Raw genomic sequence first — 20994 nt, forward strand, 5'->3', positions numbered from 1 at the left:
GGTTTGTACGAAAGGCGACCTGTGCTCAGAAACCACCTGAGAGCAGCACACGTCCACGGAGGTTTTCAACCACGCCTGAGACTTTTACGCCGATGACTCTGGGTCCTCCTTTGGACCTCCAAACCAGCTTCAGCTGGAAAGAGTCCTGGAAGTGCTACTGCATCACAGTCACACCAGGAAGTGATGCAGCGTGTTAAATACCTGACTTCATGATGGAGATGTTTGGAAAACAGCAAACAAACTTGCTTCAGTTTGAGCTGTGGGTGGAGGTCACAGACTACCTTCATCAGTCCAGAGTAGCAGGTATACATCCACCTGTGGCTGAAGCACCGCTGCAACCGTGCTCTGAAGGCTGATCAGTGTTCTGCATCGGCACCGGGGCCGAGGCAGACATGAAGCCTCATTTGTTGTCATACCAGAGGACACTTTTATCCAGTTTACTGATGAACTGAATCGTGCTGCTTAAAACCAGACAGCTTTGTTGACATAAAGGAGTTCGACAGATGCTCCCTGAGCCCGGATGTGCGAGAAGTTTTCCTTCCCACGGTTGCCAAGTGCCTGCTCAGAGGCAGTCATCTGATTGTTGTTGCTGTTGTTGTGATTTTGAAATGAGTATTTGTGAGTAAACCGGTGTACCGTGTGTGCATCACAAACATTATTGTAAGTTTCATTGTATATTATGTATTTGGATGATATGGGGCAGGAATTACTCTGTTTTTCCATCACGTCTGGTTTTCATGTGATCTGAGACAGTGAATCCAGATGCACAGGGCTCAATAATGAATGTAAGACTACATATTGTGTAGAACTGGAAATTCTTCATAAATATTAAGTATTAGTACTAAATATGTGATTTAAATGTACTGAAAAAAATCTAGACTGGATTGAGATCCACATATTTTCAGTTTCACTGGTTTCAGGATCGACCTGTCATACAAACAAGAAAAGATATTCAGATGAGAGATTGGCCATTTCTGAAGAGGTCGTATCTTCCGTGAGAACGAGTGCTGTCCACAGACGGTTTCAGAGTACAGGTCTGAACTAGTATAACTAAGAGCAAAGCACCATAAAACACATCCAGCCAGAGAGCGAGGTTTAGTGACAGACTTCACTTCGTATTTAAGGCAATGTAAGTTAATTGAAATGTTTCTCTCATAACGAAAGCTAAAGTAAACCAACAGAAGCATTTAAGGTGCTGCTAAGAGTGGCTGCAGCTAACGAAACCAGGCAAAACCAAACTGTCATGCTCGTTCTGAAAAACAGACCTGTTTCAGTCTTAACGAATCGAGCAAACCCAACTTCATAGAGAGACACAAATATAAAAGCAAAGAGGATACTGAGCCGCGAACAGAACACGCAAGTTCTCAAAGGCTGCACAGTTTACAGAACAACCAGCAACCAGCTAAACGTAGAACCCATCTCATACAGATGAGTCTCAACGTCTCTGATTCATCCTCGCACTTCTGTTAGATAAACTTCAGGAGACCAAGGACTCTTTAATCAGATTTAGTGACAGCGAATAGAAATGAAAGTTCGATTTAAAGCATCACAGTCACACTGATCAGAGTACAAACACCAACCGATGAGCGTTTCATAGGGTTTGTTCTGTTTTTGTCAGTGGTACCTGAACATCACACCAACATGCTCTGTGCAGTCCAGTGCTGTCTGAAACTGTGCAGGATGGTAGGAATGCTCATGTGTTCCTGTTTCACAGCTAGTTTCCTCTTTAAGAGACCAAGAAGAAAGAGAGAGAGAGCCCCTTTGTCCCTTGGATTGGGGTCGGGGCACTGCAACCCTGTCCCCATGCTCCGCCCCTGTGGGGGCTGGTAACACCCCCATTGTTTAAAGACCCACAGTTCAACTCTCCCGAACCCGACCTGCCTCTATATCCAAAAACCTGACAGCAGTTGCAGTTCAGTGTCCAGAGGTGGCATTTCCTGAACATCTGGGGTCATCTGACCCCTGTCAGGCCCACTCTGGTTGCACCTGCGAGGTGTTTGAAGAGGACTGCTTTTGTGAGGGGGCGCTATTTTATGGCTTCAGTAAAACTACGTTTTCCCATTTCCACCTCGGTCCGTATGTACAAGGACGGCTGTAGCTCCAAGTCTGAAAAATGAAGCCAGCGCTGAAGTACCTCAAACCTGCATTGCCTTTAAAGTCCAGCAGGGGTTGACTGTTTGGTCAATAAAAGTCTATGAGAAAATGAACATCTTGTTCAGTTGATCTCTGAGCTCAGTGAACTCTTTAGTGATGGGTTTATGGTCTCAGTCGCTACTCAGGTCTGACTAGATGAAGCACAATGTTCGTTTTAGGGATAGCGGTCCCAGTAGAGTCACAAAGAACCGGGACATCGGGGTTGGGCTGCTACTCTGAGTGACCAGTGTACCTGGTGTTCAGAGTCAGATCCAACCCTCACTCATCACTTCGTCTCAGAATGATGAAAGATAATGAAAAGTCAAGATTGATCTTCACATCATCCATCTTTTATATAAAATCTGTGACCAGTGGCACAGGGCTAGATTTACTGAGCTGCAGAACTCAGGGGCACACACAAACGTTTACAGGGATCATTTTCAGTGTTTATGAAACCGAACCTTCACCTTTTAACGTTTGTCCTTGTGTTGTCAGGTATCGTATGCCTAACCCTTAGAGATCAAAGTCGTTGTTGCCGGTTACCCTCATTAACCCTACACTAGCAAAACATGTTATTAAAAAAAATGTTCCTCTAAGTCTTGGCTGAAGACAAGAAAATAATTCAACTTATAAACATTTGTAAGCAAAAGTCTTTTTGCTTTTTTCTAAAACACAGGGTAAGGATAGAAGTCGGGGTCATGGATGGAGTCGGGGGCAGGGTAGCAGTCGGGGGCAGGGTAGGAGTCGGGGGCAGGGTAGCAGTCGGGGGCAGGGTAGGAGTCGGGGTCAGGGTAGGAGTTAGGGGCAGGGTAGCAGTCGGGGGCAGGGTAGGAGTCGGGGGCAGGGTAGAAGTTGGTGTGAGGGCTGGAGTCGGGGTCAGGGCCAGAGTCTGGGGGCAGGAGTTGGGGTCAGGGTAGAAGTTGGGGTCAGGAGTTGGGGTCAGGAGTTGGGGTCAGGGTAGGAGTCGGAGGCAGGGTAGCAGTCGCGGTCGGGGTAGGAGTTGGGGGCAGGAGTTGGGGTCAGGAGTTGGGGTCAGGGTAGGAGTCGGAGGCAGGGTAGCAGTCGCGGTCGGGGTAGGAGTTGGGGGCAGGAGTCGGGGTCAGGGTAGGAGTTGGTGTCACGGCCAGAGTTGGGGGCAGGAGTTGGGGTCAGGGTAGGAGTTGGTGTCAGGGCAGGAGTCGGGGGCAGGAGTTGGGGTCAGGGCAGGAGTCGGGGGCAGGGTAGGAGTCGGGGGCAGGGTAGGAGTCGGGGGCAGGGTAGGAGTTGGGGTCAGGGTAGGAGTTGGTGTCACGGCCAGAGTTGGGGGCAGGAGTTGGGGTCAGGGTAGGAGTTGGTGTCAGGGCAGGAGTCGGGGGCAGGAGTTGGGGTCAGGGCAGGAGTCGGGGGCAGGGTAGGAGTCGGGGGCAGGGTAGGAGTCGGGGTCAGGGTACGAGTTGGTGTCAGGGCCAGAGTCGGGGGCAGGAGTTGGGGTCAGGGTAGGAGTTGGTGTCAGGGCAGGAGTCGGGAGCAGGGTAGCAGTCGGGGTCAGGGATGGAGTCGGGGGCAGGGTAGGAGTTGGGGTCAGGAGTTGGGGTCAGGGTAGGAGTCGGAGGCAGGGTAGCAGTCGGGGTCGGGGTAGGAGTTGGGGGCAGGAGTTGAGGTCAGGGTAGGAGTTGGTGTCAGGGCTGGAGTCGGGGTCAGGGCCAGAGTCGGGGGCAGGAGTTGGGGTCAGGGTAGGAGTTGGTGTCAGGAGTTGGGGTCAGGGCCGGAGTTGGGGGCAGGAGTCGGGGGCAGGGTAGCAGTCGGGGCCAGGGTAGGAGTCGGGGGCAGGGTAGGAGTTGGGGTCAGGGTAGGAGTTGGTGTCAGGGCCAGAGTCGGGGGCAGGAGTTGGGGTCAGGGCAGGAGTCGGGGGCAGGGTAGGAGTCGGGGGCAGGGTAGGAGTCGGGGTCAGGGTAGGAGTTGGTGTCAGGGCAGGAGTCGGGGGCAGGGTAGCAGTCGGGGTCAGGGATGGAGTCGGGGGGGGGGGGGGGTCAGGGATGGAGTCTGGGGCAGGGCAGGAGTTGGGGTCAGGATTGAGATCATTTAGACCTCACACTGTTAAAGTGTTGAAACAGCATTCACAGATGCTCAGGTAAGGCTGTTGTATGTCCCACTTCAAGTGTGAGCTGCAGTATTGAGTCGTTAACCTCAGATCAAACAGGTATGTATTCCACTTTGTATCTGCGAGCAAAAGTTCATCTGAAAGGCAGCGTTGACTGAACGCTGAATCTCAGTTGTTGTGATTTTGTCCATCGGGAGCCAAACAAAGTCATTTTGTCAAAGCTGCTGGTGAGTCTGTTACACACATGTTGTCCTTTGGTTTCCAAATCCTGATTTTCATCACAAAGGCTCACGAGTCTGGTGGACACATTTTCACCTAAACCAAAGTCAACAATCCTAAATTTTAGTGCCTAAACACTGAACAAAATGAACAAATGGCATCTCTGAACACAAAAGGTCATTAACCTCCTAAGACCTGAACTCTTCCACGGCAGCATTTTTAATTTCTCTTTGATATTTGGGCTGATTGGGGCCCGATGAATGTAAAAACAAAGAATTACCACATTTTTTTTTTACGTTATTTTTGTTTTTAAGAAAAATGAGAGCCATATATGAGGATATTCGTTTAAAATTTTGATAGAACAGTAGCAGTATAATGTCCTCATAAGTGTATATCAGGCCCATGTAGAGTAGAATTGAGTATTTTAGTCTAAATAACCAAAAATGTGACGTCCACATATGAACGCCAGGTCCTAGGAGGTTAAACCTCGACGCGTTTCTCCACCACAGATCCCAAACAACACCTTATCTAACTGTGAGATGCATCTGGCAACACGGTGCAGTGTAAACCCCCAACCCCCCCGCACACAAGCACCATGTAGAAAGTCAAAGGAAACGTGTCCTTCCATGGGTGTCTTAGGTTTGTTGAGTCTCAGCTGAGAAATGTCGCTCAAATAAGAAATGACATTCACCTGACCCCCACATTTAACAGAATCTCGTCTTGCTCTTTTACCTCTACAAGCTGCAGATTTCACATCAGTCCAGTCACACTTCTGGCCCAGTAAAGTGCTGGCAGCAGCATATTACATCATGTGGCCCCCATTTACCAAAACCATCGCAGCAAAAATGTCCTACTGTGAAGTTCTCCAGACTGAAAGCATTTCACACTTTAGGAATGATCTGCTCCTTCTCTGCACGTCTTCGTGGTCCACAGAGTTTCCGATGTTCTATTTAATTATTGTAAAAGCATCAGAGTTTCTGATTTGGCATCGGCAGCTCCTGTTAAACTCCTCCTGATTATACATTCACTTCACCTCCTGCCTTCTCGTCACAGAGTCATCTCTCCAGGGACGCCACAGATCCAGTTTCTTTTCACAAGGCTGTTGTTTTGGAGCTCGAATGAATATTCATCACCTCTCTTGAAGCTGGATGAGAGTTTTTCCAGAGGCCAGAGAGCTGTTTCAAAGTGTTTTATGTACCCGTCTTATCGCATAAAGTTTCAAAACACGAGTCTGGGCATTGGACATCTCTGCTACTCTTCACTCTAAACTTGTCCCCACATCCCCTATTTCCATCCCTAAATCCTTTTCCTTTCAAACTCATCCTCCTTGTCGCCCTCCCCCCCGCCCCAGGCCAGTCTCCTCGTTGGGGGGCGGGAGGGCTCGTGCCGCTAGAGAGCTGTAATCTGAGTCAATTCTGTGTTGGAGTTCCCAGTTCCAGGGGTCTCTCCCCTCTGTGGGGGGTCCACCCCCACCAAGGGGAGCTCCACGCCTAGTCATGCTGGATTCGGCGTCCCTCCCCCTAGCCCCCCACCGTCTCCGGCTTTGCAGCTGTAGGCAGCCGCCACCTCCCTGGCGATGCTCCTCATCCTGCCAGACTGCTGGGGGTCGAGGCGGAATGGAGACGGGTGGCAGAACTCTCGGAAGCAGCGCTTGAAGTTTTCATCGAGGAAGGCGTAGAGCACGGGGTTCAAGCTGCTGTTGACGTAGCCTAGCGCGATGCAGAAGTGCATGAGGACCACTGTGAATAGGCTACTCAGGTTGAAGCCCAGAAACTGAGCCAGAACCATGATTTGGATTGGGGTCCAACACACCACAAATGCCGCCACCACCACCAGAACCATCCTGGTGATGCGCCGCAGGTTTCGGTCCTTTTCCTTGGAGCCAGACAGGATGCGGACGCTGCGCAGGCGTTTGACCATCAGGCTGTAGCAGATGCTGATGATGGCCACAGGGATGAGGAAGGAGAAGACGAAGACACAGGTACCAAAGACGGGATCCCAGTGGGTCTTTGGCTCGGGCAGAGCCACTATGCACTCCAAACCTACAAGTTCAAAAGAGAAATAAAGTATTAATTACGGGAGAAAAAGGGGGAGGGCAGGGGGAGATGTAGGTTGGTCGGTGTATGTGTTGTTGGCATGAATGTCAAGGACAGCGGCTGATGTTGTTCTATTAAAGATGGAATATGTTAGTGTGACGAGTTACACAGAGAAGTACGCGGCAGGGTTTGTTTTGAATAACGTGATTTTACGAGTTCACAGTGACGTCGAGTGTACGGCAGCGCTTTGTCCTCATGAGTTCCTGGTGGAGAATCGTGTGTGTTATACTGCTTTTGATTGGATGTATGCTCCAGTTTTAGTTCAAGGATCCACAGTCCGGCACTCAGAGAGGAGTAAACCTCCAGCTACTCATTTGCAATGCAGCCGGGCAGGATGGAAGAGAACCTACAGGGAACACCGTTCCTGATGTCTGCATATTAATGTGCTTATTAAAAATGCTAATTAGTATGCTAATAACAGAAACAGGCAAAGCAAAAAGAAAAATGGGAGGTGCAAAGGATACAAGGTATGACTGTATGAATGAGCAGTGACAGGAGAGTCAGCTGGTTTAATCAGTTTAATCATAATACAGTCTGCAGCTGGAGAAGGCAGACAGGAAGATAAATGTGTCTGAGCCCATGGAGAGATAAGAAAGTAATGACTGCAGAGTTATGCCACAACCCAACGGAGGAGCCACCAGAAGGAAAAAGAACAAAAGTTCACCGCAAACACCTGAAAATCCAAAACCAACACACTTCCAAATCAAACACAGGCATGTCAGTGGGACATCACAGCGTAAACAGCCACGGTTCACAACTGCACCTTAAAACAGCTCCGACCTTCTTCAGCCGGTCAGATACCTGATTGCAGCGCACCCTCATCAGTTCACCTTCATCACCTGCATCCACTAAATAACTGAAAACTGCACCTTAAAGACTCCGCTTAGACCTGAGCTCACATACTAGTCTTTTAAGTCCAGCACTGAGAACGATGAGCTCATCCTTCATTTGGAGGAAGAGCCCAAACTCACAAAGATTGGAAAAAATTCCTTCCAGAAACACAACGTTTCATACCGGAATCGAGTCATGTGACCACAGTTACCAATCAACCTCGATTAACTGACCTGTCCATTAAATAAAGGTCTTCCTCTTCTCTTCAGGTCCATCTTCATCCTCCACCCTCCTTCCTCCACACATGTGCAAACCATCTCAGCCTCTCTGAGTCCGAGCTGTTCCTCTGATGGACTCGTCCTGCTCGCACCCAGTGAAGGTCTTTACTGAGATTAAGATGCTCAGACCAAAGCGGACACGGTCATGTTCATCTAGAACTTTGACAGGGTTTAGTGTTACAGTGCTGGGAGGAGTCAGGGGCAGCGCCTGACTCTGCTCAGACGAGCTGCCATCGATTCACCAAAGACACCACAAACGGGCCTAAAAATGATTGATTACCTGTTGGCAGGTAAGTTAGCTGACATTAGCTGGATTTGATGTTTTATTGATATGCTTGAAGGATGCAGATTACAGGCAGATCTTTTTATTCCTGAGGCCTGAGTGCAGAAGCACGAGCCACGGCCAAGCTCTGCACCAATCAGACGGGTCCTGATCCAACAAGTGTGTTTGTAATGAATTAAGAGCATTTTACAGTCCGCGGAGACTTCACACTAATTACAGCCTACTTTTAACTACAGAGGCAGCACTTTGTTTCTAATTCCTAACCATTTTCACACTGCACAGTGAAAACACTTCCTGTCACCATTAATTCAGCCATCCCTGAGAAAATGTCCTAAGAAAAAGTAACAGCAAACTCTGCAGAGCCATGACAGCGATTCACCCAGCGAGAGCAACAACCACACACACTTCCAATTATGTCCCACTGCAGCCTCTGCTTAACCGTCTACATGATGTTAAAGCTGTTAAAGCAGAGTTTTCTCTCCCTAAACAAAAACCAGACTGAACTGATTGGAGGCCACGCCCCTTTGGATGAGCTAACTCAGACCCTCGGTCCTCTCGCTTGTCATCGTTCTCAGACTGTTAGAAACCTCAGAGTGTCTTTAGTCGGATCTTTAAATGAGAGAACCAAGCTGTGAAAAACAGTTTTCATCAGTTAGCTGAAACTGCCAAAGCGATGTCTGATCTTCCTCCTGAAGACAAACGTATTGATCACCACTAGACTGGACTGCTGCAGTGCTCTGTTTGGGTCTCCAACACTCGTCTCTCCGTCGCCTGCAGTTAGTCCAAAATGTTGCTGCACGTCTTTGAACAGGTGTTAGAAGACAAACTTACACCGGCTCCCTGTCCAGTGTTGGTTTTAAGATTTTTAAAGTGTTAAACGGTGGCAACCTCCTCCACATATTTCACCTCAAAACAGCCCTGAGATCATCCAACAGATGCTCTCAGTACAGCCGAGGTTAAAGCGTAGAGGAGATCGGGCCTGGACTCTGGAGTGACTTGATTTTCGTACTTCAGAGTCTATACGGTGTTTAAAATCCCGTCTTAAATCCCGGGCGATCGTGGCTGAAGAGTTGGGAGTTCGCCTTGTAATCGGAAGGTTGCCGGTTCGAGCCCCGGCTTGGACAGTCTCGGTCGTTGTGTCCTTGGGCAAGACACTTCACCCGTTGCCTACTGGTGGTGGTCAGAGGGCCCGGTGGCGCCAGTGTCCGGCAGCCTCGCCTCTGTCAGTGCGCCCCAGGGCGGCTGTGGCTACAATGTAGCTGCCATCACCAGTGTGTGAATGTGTGGATGACTGGATATGTAAAGCGCTTTGGGGTCCTTAGGGACTAGTAAGGTGCTATATAAATGCAGGCCATTTACCATTTAAAAGTCACTGTTTTACGTTCAGTTTGACTACTATCAGGTTTTTATCAAAGTATCTGCTTCTTCATTTCTAAACCCGACGTGAATGTGTCTCAGTGAAAATGAAGCGCTCTGGGCCTCCCAGATGTGTGTGTCAGTTACTAAGACGACGTGCCAACAGTAGTGCAGAACAAGTCGAGCGTGCTCAGAGGTCATGTGACGGTGGACAGGTCTACTTTTCGGTCTGTGATTGGTGGAAATCTGAGAGACACCGCTGCAGTGTCGCAGTTCTGGAAAAGGTCAGCCTGCACTCACTTAGTAACGGCTCTTTGGACACGTCTCACATTTTTAAATGCGACGTAGGGGGTTGACCCCGCCCACCCCAGTTTGGACCTTGTGTATTTTATCTCATCTTTAAGTTCAAGAGACGGAGACAGAAGATTGACTCTGAGGTAGAGTAGAGAGGGTCTGCTCGAGCGTTCACCCATCAGTGCGTCACACAACAGTCTCAGCACTCTGTCGCTGACAACACTACGGAGATTTTTAAGCCTATATAATGCTGAGTTTAAACACACCACTCTAGCTCCGCCCACAAACCACCCTACAATCTCGTTCACGTGACCTCTTCTGTTTCTGTCGGCAGCGCCTCACGTCTGATCCTGATTCTTTCACTATTTCTGTCAGTTTTAATTTAAGAGATATATTGATATCGTCGTGACAACCTCTGATTGTAGAGTGAAACAGCCTTCCTCGCGCATTCCCTCATCGCTTTCTCCTTTCTTTGTTACACAGTACGGGACCTGTAGCTTTGCTGTGATTGGCTCTTGATGTGCTGCCACCTGAACACAAACCTCCGCGTGACGATGTTTGACAGGTGGAAGCTTGCAGACAGAAAACTCAAGAAGCCTGATCACTGTCCAGTCTTTGGTCCAAACCTGCCACGTGTTAGGACTCAGATAATTCCACGTCATCCCAGTTTTTCTCCTTTAGTGCCGTAAAAAAGCAAAAAATCAGGTTATCAAAGTGGAAAGCTGTGATCTTCATAGAGAGCAGCATCAGTGTCAGGTCTGAAGATCCAGATGATCTGTTTGTCTCTCTGCTCTGTACCAGATACAGATCTGCAGGTAGCGCGTCCTCAGTAAAGCCTCCCCACTGGTCACGTTGGGTCTGTAACATCATCACACGGTCACTTCTATTTATGCTCGCTGTTAAGGTGCTGCAGTATTCTCCTGAACCACAGGTGTCGCCATTCAGTCACAACCGCAGTCAATACTTGCTCAAGTTTTCTCGTCTTTCATCGGGACCGTGGCTGTCCTGCTCAGGGGACGAACAAATGTGCCGTGATGTTTCGTATTATCCATGTCGTAACAACTTGTTGGTTGGTTTCCGGAAAACAACGCCACGCAGTAGCACCTCTGCCAAAATCCTATCTGATGGCCACCAGATGGCGATAAGTCTTCCTGTAGAAGTGTATGTGAAACAGAACCTCCGTAATCAGTGCTGGTGACTTCACGCTCAGTCATCATGGATTGGCGGTATGAAACTGCATGCTGATTGGCTAACACCGTGTTGCTCTTTTCGTATCTGAACCAAGATGGTGGCAGCAGTAAAACATCACAAACCAGCGGGGCATGTCACTGAAGCTCCACCCACCTTTCTGTGTTTGTGGATGCTGCGATAACTCCACCCTCTGAAGAGTGTGCAGCACCTGTCGCCGTGTTGTTTTGGACAGATCGGTCTGACAGCAGGGAGCTGCTGATTCTGGCCTCCATCCTGCCGCCCTGTCCTTGTGCAAGGCTTTTGACCCCAATTACTGTGAGCAGCGAGCTGTGACGGCGCCTGCAGCCGTCAGCTTTGAAGCTGCTCGACCCTCTGTTTGTTTGGAGGAGACAGAAGAGGAAGAGGAGCACAGTGAAGCTCCAAGAGCAGGTCAACGAGGTGGAATTACACAGGAAGAAGGAGAGCAGATGGAGAAGGAGGATGGGAACGAAGATGTGAGACAGGAGTTTGAAATGAAATGCAGCAGGGGATAAAGACAAAGATCTGAACTGGAAGTAAAACTAAACAGATGAGAATAAAGAAGAATAAACTTACGAGAGATGAAAGAGAGACGGGAAGGAGAAATGTTTCATGATTGAAGCCGACAGGTGAGGAAGAGGATGAAAAGAGGATGAAACGAACCAGAGCAAAGCTGAACAGAGGAGGAGAAACAGGCAATGAAGAGGAGAAGGAGGCGGCAGAGGAGGCGGTGCAGATGTAGCTCAGACTAATAAAAGCGATGATGGGATTAGGCCGTCGCTGCAGGCCGATCAATAAGGAGCTGCCGCACTCCGGATCTCTCTGCTGCAGCGCATCGCTCCATTCAGCAGCTAATAAGTGTGCTGCGTGCGGCCACGTGTCCCAACGATTAGTTCAGCGCAGAAATAAATGTCAGAAAAGTTCCAGCATCGATTCAGCGAGTCACGGCGAACAAAAAGAGCAGCGTGCACAGAAACTGTTTTAAGGATGGATTTTATGAAGCTGAACGCCTTTCGTCAGCGCACCCTGCAAACACGCCAAAACCAACTGCAGAAAAATCCTTTTTTTGGGGGGAGGGGCAACCTCCCTCTCACCTGTGACCACGAGCTTTGGGCAGCGACTACAAGAACAAAACGGAAGATATGAGCAGCAGACTTGAGCGTGGGCTCAGGGCTCCTTAGCCGTCGTTCCTCATGGCGGCTACAGGCTGACCTGGTGTCAGCTGACACACCTGGTCAAGATCAGCTGACTCATAGAGAACAGCAGAGTCGACCAATCGCAGTCAGTGTCTGACGCGCCGCTTTGTTGTTAGATCTCTGGGAGCAGAAATCCTGAATGGGGACAGCATGTTATCCACATGGAACACAAACAGGAAGTGGAAGAAACACAGGTGAGCCGAAAAAGTCTGTGTGAGTCTGTGTTGGTCTGTGTTGGTCTGTGTGAGTCTGTGTGGGTCTGTGTTGGTCTGTGTGAGTCTGTGTTGGTCCGTGTGAGTCTGTGTGAGTCTGTGTGAGTCTGTGTTGGTCTGTGTGGGTCTGTGTTGGTCTGTGTTGGTCCGTGTGAGTCTGTGTGAGTCTGTGTGAGTCTGTGTTGGTCTGTGTGGGTCTGTGTGAGTCTGTGTTGGTCTGTGTGGGTCTGTGTTGGTCTGTGTTGGTCCGTGTGAGTCTGTGTGAGTCTGTGTGAGTCTGTGTTGGTCTGTGTGGGTCTGTGTTGGTCTGTGTGAGTCTGTGTTGGTCTGTGTTGGTCTGTGTGAGTCTGTGTGAGTCTGTGTTGGTCTGTGTGAGTCTGTGTGAGTCTGTGTTGGTCCGTGTGAGTCTGTGTGGGTCTGTGTGAGTCTGTGTGAGTCTGTGTGAGTCTGTGTTGGTCTGTGTGGGTCTGTGTTGGTCTGTGTGAGTCTGTGTTGGTCTGTGTGAGTCTGTGTGAGTCTGTGTTGGTCTGTGTTGGTCTGTGTGAGTCTGTGTGAGTCTGTGTGAGTCTGTGTGAGTCCGTGTTGGTCTGTGTGGGTCTGTGTTGGTCTGTGTGAGTCTGTGTGAGTCTGTGTTGGTCTGTGTGAGTCTGTGTGAGTCCGTGTTGGTCTGTGTGGGTCTGTGTTGGTCTGTGTGAGTCTGTGTTAGTCTGTGTGAGTCTGTGTGAGTCTGTGTTTGTCTGTGTTGGTTTGTGTGAGTCTGTGAGGTCTGTGTTGGTCTGTGTGAGTCTGTGTTGGTCCGTGTGTGTCTGTGTTGGTCTGTGTGAGTCTGTGAGGTCTGTGTTGGTCTGTGTGAGTCTTTGTCGGTCTGTGTTAGTCTGTGTGAGTCTGTGTTGGTCCGTGTGAGTCTGTGTGAGTCTGTGTTGGTCCGTGTGAGTCTGCGTTGGTCTGTGTGAGTCTTTGTCGGTCTGTGTTGGTCTGTGTGAGTCTGTGTGAGTCTGTGTTTGTCTGTGTTGGTCTGTGTGAGTCTGTGTGAGTCTGTGTTTGTCTGTGTTGGTTTGTGTGAGTCTGTGAGGTCTGTGTTGGTCTGTGTTGGTCTGTGTTGGTCTGTGTGAGTCTTTGTCGGTCTGTGTTGGTCTGTGTGAGTCTGTGTGAGTCTGTGTTGGTCTGTGTTGGTTTGTGTGAGTCTGTGTGGTCTGTGTTGGTCTGTGTGAGTCTGTGTTGGTCTGTGTGAGTCTTTGTCGGTCTGTGTTGGTCTGTGTGAGTCTGTGTGAGTCTGTGTTGGTCTGTGTTGGTCTGTGTTGGTCTGTGTGAGTCTTTGTCGGTCTGTGTTGGTCTGTGTGAGTCTGTGTGAGTCTGTGTTTGTCTGTGTTGGTCTGTGTGAGTCTGTGTGAGTCTGCGTTGGTCTGTGTGAGTCTTTGTCGGTCTGTGTTGGTCTGTGTGAGTCTGCGTTCAGGGTCGGTGTGTAAATGCCTTTAGAATGAGAAAAGCTTCTTTTGTGCGTGCGACTGAACTGAGCAGCATTCTCTGGATATTTTGACCTTTTTAGGAGACGTTTATGTTTGAGCTTCAGCTCCCCTCCTCCTCACTCTCACACAGGCAGGATTGTTCATTTATATGAGTTCATAAATATGAAGGCGTGTGACTTACATCAACAGATATAAGTGCCCGAGTGGGCTCAGAGTGCAGAGAAGGAGCAGGTGGAGGCATTTAGCAGAAACCGACGGGTCTATACGGAGAGGAATGAAGAGCAGCGTCTGAGAGCAGATGTGGCAAACAAGTAAACTTTCCAACCGTTTCATACCTTTGAACATCTGGAGCAGAAACAAGGCTTCATGTCCTGGTTTGTGATTCAAAGGATGACGACGATGTTTTAACTGTCCTACAGGCTGCTTCAGCGGCGCCCGTTGGCGCTCTGCTGTAAATGGGTAAATGGAATCTGTGCACCAATAAGAGCAGAGCTCTGTGTCCTCTAGCACGTGCTCAGTGGCTCTTGTTGCATTTTTTCAGCTCATTTGCAGAATCTGTTCACACCCCAGTCACGTTTCTCACTCACTATGTATTAACAGACCTCTCTGCATTGAATCATACCTGTTATTAACCTCTGTCTCTCTTCCACAGCATGTCTTTATCCTGTCTTCCTTCTCTCACCCCAACCAATCACAGCAGATGGCCCCGCCCCTCCCTGAGCCTGGTTCTGCTGGAGGTTTCTTCCTGTTAAAAGGGAGTTTTTCCTTCCCACTGTCACCAAAGAGCTTGCTCATAGGGGGTCATATGACTGTTGGGTTTTTCTCTGTATCTACTGAACAATATAAAGCGCCTTGAGGCGACTGCTGTTGTGATTTGGTGCTATATAAATAAAATTGAATTGAATTGAATCGCTCACGCTCAGCCAAAGCCTCTGATCAGAATTCCTGCCATCAGACTGGGATTTCCTTTAAAGCTTTCCAACGAGCTGTTTTAGAGTTCACACAATAAAGTAAATGCTCATTCAACGCTTTCTGCATTTGTTTGGAGCCCAGTAACCAATCAACCTGCGGTTTGAATTCATGTCATTTTAATCTAAACTGTCGCCTGTTTCTAAGACTGTCTCACAAGTTTTTATGACGAAACAAATCAACAGGAATCATCAGCCCCGACACATCAAGCCTCCAGAACTTCCAGAACTTCTCTTCTTGCACACATGAATGAGCAAATATGTCATGAACTGTGTGTGGAGCAGGCAGGATTGGACCCAAATGTCAGGCAGGACTTGACACAAACACACAATAGAGCAGCTGTGAGAGAATTCAACATTAATGAATCAATGGTACAGAAGTGGAGGAAGCGCAGTTTTTGGCTTTCCCCATATTCCAAAACGTGCTTCGTCTCTTCACTGTTACTGTCGCGCGACATAATTTGCAGATGATGTTGTTTAACCCTAACCCCCAATGCTTTCGACCAAAACAGGCGCAGCTTGATGAACCATCAACATGCGCTATCGTGGTAGAGCGGTGTAGCCAAAATCTCTACTGTTGGCCAACTTCACACCGTTTCTACTGTCCTACTTAGACATAAACCATAATACAAAATGACATCAAAACAGTGGGTCAACTGACCCAGGACGACAAAATATGAGACTAGATTCAAAATAATTGTGTTCATGTGCAGAAAAACAAATAAATTCAGTTTCATGAACATTTTAAACCCTGTGCTGAAGGCTCCCTACAGAGAGCATGTCAGATGTCACCAAACGAGCCGTGTTAGTGATTAAAGTCCGTCTGAGCCTCATCAGTGCCCAACATTTGCAATTTGGTGCTTGTGCTTTTGGGAGGGGATCAGAGCTCTTCTGACAGATCCTGCGATGGTCGATATGTTGGAGCGCTGTTGTGTGCTCCAGGTCTTTACACCAGACGATGAATAATGATGAGAATCGAAGCTAAGCGGCCAGTCAAAACGCCAAACGCTGAAGGACAAAGTGAGGTAAACGCCGCTGAAACACATTATTAATGACGAGCAGCAGAGAGCAGGTTAAAGAGCACAGACATGCTCAGCATCAACAAAGAGGATTCAGAGTACGTCCTGGGAACGAGCGCAGTGGGTTTCATAATTACGGATGTTTGTGCTTCAGAGAGAGACACAGCCAAGCAAACACAGCTGAGAAAAGTGAAACAAAGCTTGTTTCACCAGCCCAGTCGGGCCTGCACACCAGGTCAGCGCTCATCAACACTCCAGTCATGAGGAAACGGCGAGCCTGATAACATCCCGCTTTGCTCTGCCATTCACTGTCTGAAGACGCACCTCAGCAGTCCTGAGACGTCTCACGCAGAGAGACCAATTTGAGTTGAATCTAACGCGCCTGCAGTTGATCTGCAGCCAGGCCTCAGCTTTTAATGGGATAAAATGGCCTGCATTTGCAAAGCGCTTTACACTACAGTCATCCACACACTGGTGATGGCAGCTACACTGTAGCCACAGCCACCCTGGGGCGCACTGACAGAGGCGAGGCTGCTGGACACTGGCGCCACCGGGCCCTCTGACCACCACCAGTAGGCAAACACGGGGTTACTTTCTTGCCCAAGGATATTTGGCATGCAGTCAGGAGGCAGCCTGGGATCGAACCACCGACCTGATTAGTGGCTGACCGGCTCTGCCGCCTGAGCTACAGCCAAAATGAAAAGCTTGTCAGGGCTGAGCTCAGCACAGTTGACGAGGACGGGAACAGAACCTGATCCTGAACTGAAGCAAAGCCGTGCACGTGGCTTCCCGCAGTGCTGCGACCAAGCAGGTTTATGGTCTCGCTCCCAGCCCGTCACAGGTGGATGCTGACGATGGCGAGCCGCGCTGACCCAGACAGACCTAAAGCAGCACGCGGCCACGTGTTCCTGATGAAGTGAGTTCTGATGCTAAACACAGCGTTCAACTCCCTCCTTGTAAAGTTGAACACGTCTGCAGACAGGCTGCCCTGATCTGCACACCTTGTTGCTCAGAGTCTAACAGCTTCCTCCTCTGGGAGTGATCGCTGATTAGTCTGTGCTGATTGGTTGAGGGTAAACTCTTCAGAGATGCTGCAGAATCTTCTTCCAGCCCGGTGAGCATCAAAAACTTGCTCCTGCTCGATGTGTACACAGCAGGCCCGTGCACCAGCTTCCTTCTTCTTATCCAAAGTGAAGTTGTAGGCTGGGCTCCTCCCGTGCAGTATTTTCCACTATCCAGGTTTTTCCAGCCAGACAAGACAGAGATGAGGTCTCTCCAGTGAGTTCTGGGTCTGCTGAGAAAACGTCTAAGAGGAGGCGTCCACGAGGCCTTCCTGAGCACCCGCCTCCCTGTGAAGGGGCGCAGTAATGGCTCTGGCACCTGTATCCTCAGTCTGCTGTGTCCTGCCAGAGCTCGCGGAGACGTTAGGACCACAGTCCGACTGAAAAGCTACTCCTGTCTTCAGTGTTATCTATTATACTATTACAGTGATCATCTGAAATTATATAACCTGGTGAATTCTAAGAGTTTAGGTATAAAACCTTAGTGGATTTCTCCTGTGACTGTGAAAAGCAGCCACAAAGCTCCGCGGGCCTCCCGGCTGACAAACCTGTGATTAATGAGTTTACCCCGAGATGCAGGGCTGTGGTGCAGAGCTGCTGCTGCAGTGCATCCATGAATAAAACACGATGCTGGAAACAGCGTCTTCCGTGATCTGCACCGGTACGGCGACTCTGACCTGCACGTGTGCAGCCTCCTTTTAAACGAAAGCCTCGTGTCACGGCCTTCTGCTTTATTATTCAGTCAAAGTGGTGATAAAGACATGCTGACATTGGTTAACAGCATTAGTCAGCGCGCAGTGACAGCAGGAAGAGCAGATACTGATCACACCCTCTCTGCAGGCAGCAGTGTGTAGCTGCACGTTGCTGTATTTCATTCATCTCTATGGAAGTATCTGAAGGTGCAGTCTGTGCAGGGACGCTGATATCTGTGTTGTTCACATCAGTGCTCGGCCACGTCTCGCTGCGAAGTGCAGCCTCTGCCTCACGTCAGGTTCTTCTTTGTTCCACTGACGTGTCCTCAGGAGAGATAAGAGACTGAGGATCTTTACTGAGAGCACCAATCACTACATGAGGCACATAAAGTTCCTCCTGACTGGCTGATCCACACACCCTCCTCGAGGCCTCCTCCATCTTATCCTTTTGGTCCCGAGGTCGAGCGGTGACTCAACAGCTTCACTTCGGCCCTCGCTCCAAGGAGGCAGGCCAGGCTTAGGGTTATAGCTAACCCGATCCTGGCTCAAGAGTGGGCAGTTTGTCTTGTAATCAGAAGGTTGCCGGTTCGAGCCCCAGTCTCGGTCGTTGTGTCCTTGGGCAAGACACTTCACCCGTTGCCTACTGGTGGTGGTCAGAGGGCCCGGTGGCGCCAGTGTCCGGCAGCCTCTGTCAGTGCGCCTCAGGGTGGCTGTGGCTACAATGTAGCTGCCATCACCAGTGTGTGGATGTGTGTGTAAAGCACTATACAAATACAGGCCATTTATAACAGCAGTCTGCATGTTCTAGTGTTAAAGTCTGTCTGCTGTAAGCAGGAAATAGACATCACAGAGTCAGAGCTTCTCGCTGGAGCAGAGAGGAGTGAGGGCGCTGTGCTGCAGCTTTAACAGCCCTGTTTCACTCGTAGTTGTCATTAGGATTAAATTCCCCTACAGCCCGAAGCTGTGATTAAATTCAATGCCCTACGGTGCAGCAGATGCAGCGCTCGTGGGAACAGGTCGCTGCAGCTGATGATGGTTTTATGTAGACGTGGAGCTGTGCAGGGCGTACACGTCAGATCTGCAGCCTGTGGTCCTCGGTCAAACTGAGATGTGTGTGTGTGCGCATGCGTGCGTGTGTGTGCACGTGGCGTACTGTTCTCGTGCTCTTCCACATTTCCCAGGAACGTCGCTGGAACTCCGAAGGCGGACGCCAGCACCCACACACAGATGTTCACCACCTGAACACATGAAGACATGAACGCTTTAATGTTTTTAAGACTTCATCACTTTTACACAAATCAAGAGTCATACACGGAAATTTGAAAACAAATTTGTCAGATGGTTCAATAAACTCTCCATTTCCAGAAAACTGGAATTTTATATTCAGCCTTTAAGGGGTTTACAGCCAATCAGGGCTTCATATTAAGGTGCTGATACGTCTATAAAAACAGTCAAAACACCGTAGAAAACCTCTACATGCATTCTACACAACGACCAGCAGGAGGCAACTCCTCTGGCTGACAGTTTATAGTCAGAAAGGTCAGCAAAGCTGCTGGTTCGTAACGTTTCACTGATTTAGACTAAACGAACGCCTCCCTCTGATAGGAGCGAGACGGTGATGTCACAGCGGCGGCTTTTAGGATCAAACGTACCTTGGCCTTGTGAGGAGTCCTCATGTCCAGCGCTTTGACAGGGTGGCACACAGCCACGTACCTGTCTATGCTCATCACCGTCAGCGTGAAGGTGCTGGTGAACATGTTGTAGTAGTCGATGGACACCATCACTTTGCACAGAGTGTTCCCGAATGGCCAGAAGCCCAGATACAGATCAGTGCCCTGCAAACATCCAGAAAGCAGAATCACACAACTGCTCAGGGTCACAGAGCCGGAGCTCCTGAAGGAACAGCTGGTCAACCTACAGTTTGCACGCGTGCAGACGATGCCGTACCTGGAAAGGTAGCGTAGCCAGAAAGAGCGAGTCAGCCAGGGCCAGGTTAAAGATGTAGATGTTGGTGGCAGTTTTCATCTTGGTGTACCTGAGCGAGAAGAATCAGTTCAGACACAGCTCAGTGAAGCACCTGACAACACAGCAGATCACCACCGCTGACCATCACTTCATCAATGCCACCAATCAAAATCAAGAAGGGGAGGGACTTGAGGCAAATTTGTAAAAACATTTTTTTAGTTTGTTTGATTTTTATTGTGGCAGATGAGGAGGAGCGCTCGGTCCAGCTGTTCTGCAGCCCGACTGCAGGAGGCACGCGTAGCGCTGTGACCTCCCACAGAGGCCGCGTGACCGCCAGCTTCAGCTCGGACCCTCGCGTGACGGCGTTTCAATGCGACATCTTCAAACTTGAACCGTCACGTGACGCACTTTAGTCACGTGTGTGTGATTTGAGAGACAGCAGGAGGCGCTGTCAACACCTAGAAGACAGGTTTGTAACCTAGCAACCCGTCTGAGCCTGTGAACAGCGCCCGCGGTAAGCCTGTGCCGAGCCCGCGCCGAGCCCGCGCCGAGCCTGAGCCGAGCCTAAATCTAAAACTAGGTCTAAGGCGGCTGATGAAGAGTCGGGTGAGGGGCAAGCTCTGCTTTTTTAACCTTAACTTAGGAACCACCGGGAGGATGGCAGACATGTAGAGGAAACACAAACAGAAGCACGCGGCGGAGAGTCATGTGACCTGCGTCTTATCTGAGCGCATCGGCTGCTGCAATTTTGAACCAAGTGTAGAAAACGCAGTGCAGTCAAACCCCCCCCTCCCTCAGTTTTACCCTCGCTCTCTCTCCTCAGCACATCCCCTTCTTTCTTCCACTCTTCCTCTCGTCTCCTCCTCTGCCTCCTTTCCTCTTCAGTCCTCTTATTATTTCTGCAGCTTCGGTTTCAGCCGATGCTCCTCGCTTCCTCCCAACATCTGTGTCTTTCACTCTTTTATGCTTTCCTGCCTCTCGTCGCCTCCCTGATGTATCCCTGTCAGCCCTCCGCCTCCACCTGCACAGGAAGTCGCCTTTATTAAGTTCAAATCAGGTCTTAAAGGTCAAAACTGAGAGATGAAGATTCGTGGAGAGCGGCTGAGAGAGGCAAAGGAGCGGCGACGTTCAGCCGTCACAATATTCATCCAGGGAAATCTTAATTTCTATTTATGTGCTTCTGGATTATTTCACTCTCAAAATGAATTTACTGCTCCTCACCTGCAGCCAGACAGGTGGAGGAAGACGCTGCAGGTGCGTCGGCAGGAGGTCAAACTTCCTGTTTTTGACTCTCACGATGGTCACGTTTGGTCTGCTATTATCATTATCATTTATTTTCTCCTCCACCTTTCCACTCTTGCTGCTCTTCACTGCTCCACCTCCCAGCTCCAATCAGCTGCTTTCATCTCTCGCCTGGTTCTTTCCTTCCTTCTGTCCTTCCTTCCTGTCCTTCCTTCCTGCCTCCTTCCCTGTGCATGCTGGAGTCTTGCCGGGAGCTCGGGAGTCTTCACACAGAATATTTGATGGTGTTCAGCTGAGCTCTCCGCCCATTTTCACATCTCCCCTCCTCTCCACCTCCTCTCTCTTCTGTTGCTGTAGTTAAAAACCCTGAGATGCTGATCATGAGTTCAGTGCT

General features: G+C 49.5%; 1 protein-coding gene across 1 annotated transcript in view; it reads right to left on the reverse strand.

The window, feature by feature from the left end:
* Positions 1-5926: 5926 nt before the first annotated feature.
* oprl1 (opiate receptor-like 1) overlaps positions 5927-20994 on the reverse strand; it is a 55226-nt gene continuing 40158 nt past the window's right edge. The window contains exons 3-6 of the mRNA XM_006807411.3: positions 19341-19428; positions 19046-19228; positions 18547-18631; positions 5927-6474 (exon numbers count right to left, since the gene is read on the reverse strand). Of these exons, the coding sequence (XP_006807474.1) occupies positions 5927-6474; positions 18547-18631; positions 19046-19228; positions 19341-19428 (904 nt within the window). The remainder of the gene's footprint in view (positions 6475-18546; positions 18632-19045; positions 19229-19340; positions 19429-20994) is intronic.

The sequence above is a fragment of the Neolamprologus brichardi genome, chromosome 20 (genome assembly GCF_056152115.1).
Source record: "Neolamprologus brichardi isolate AB-2024 chromosome 20, ASM5615211v1, whole genome shotgun sequence".
Classification (NCBI taxonomy): Eukaryota; Metazoa; Chordata; class Actinopteri; order Cichliformes; family Cichlidae; genus Neolamprologus; species Neolamprologus brichardi.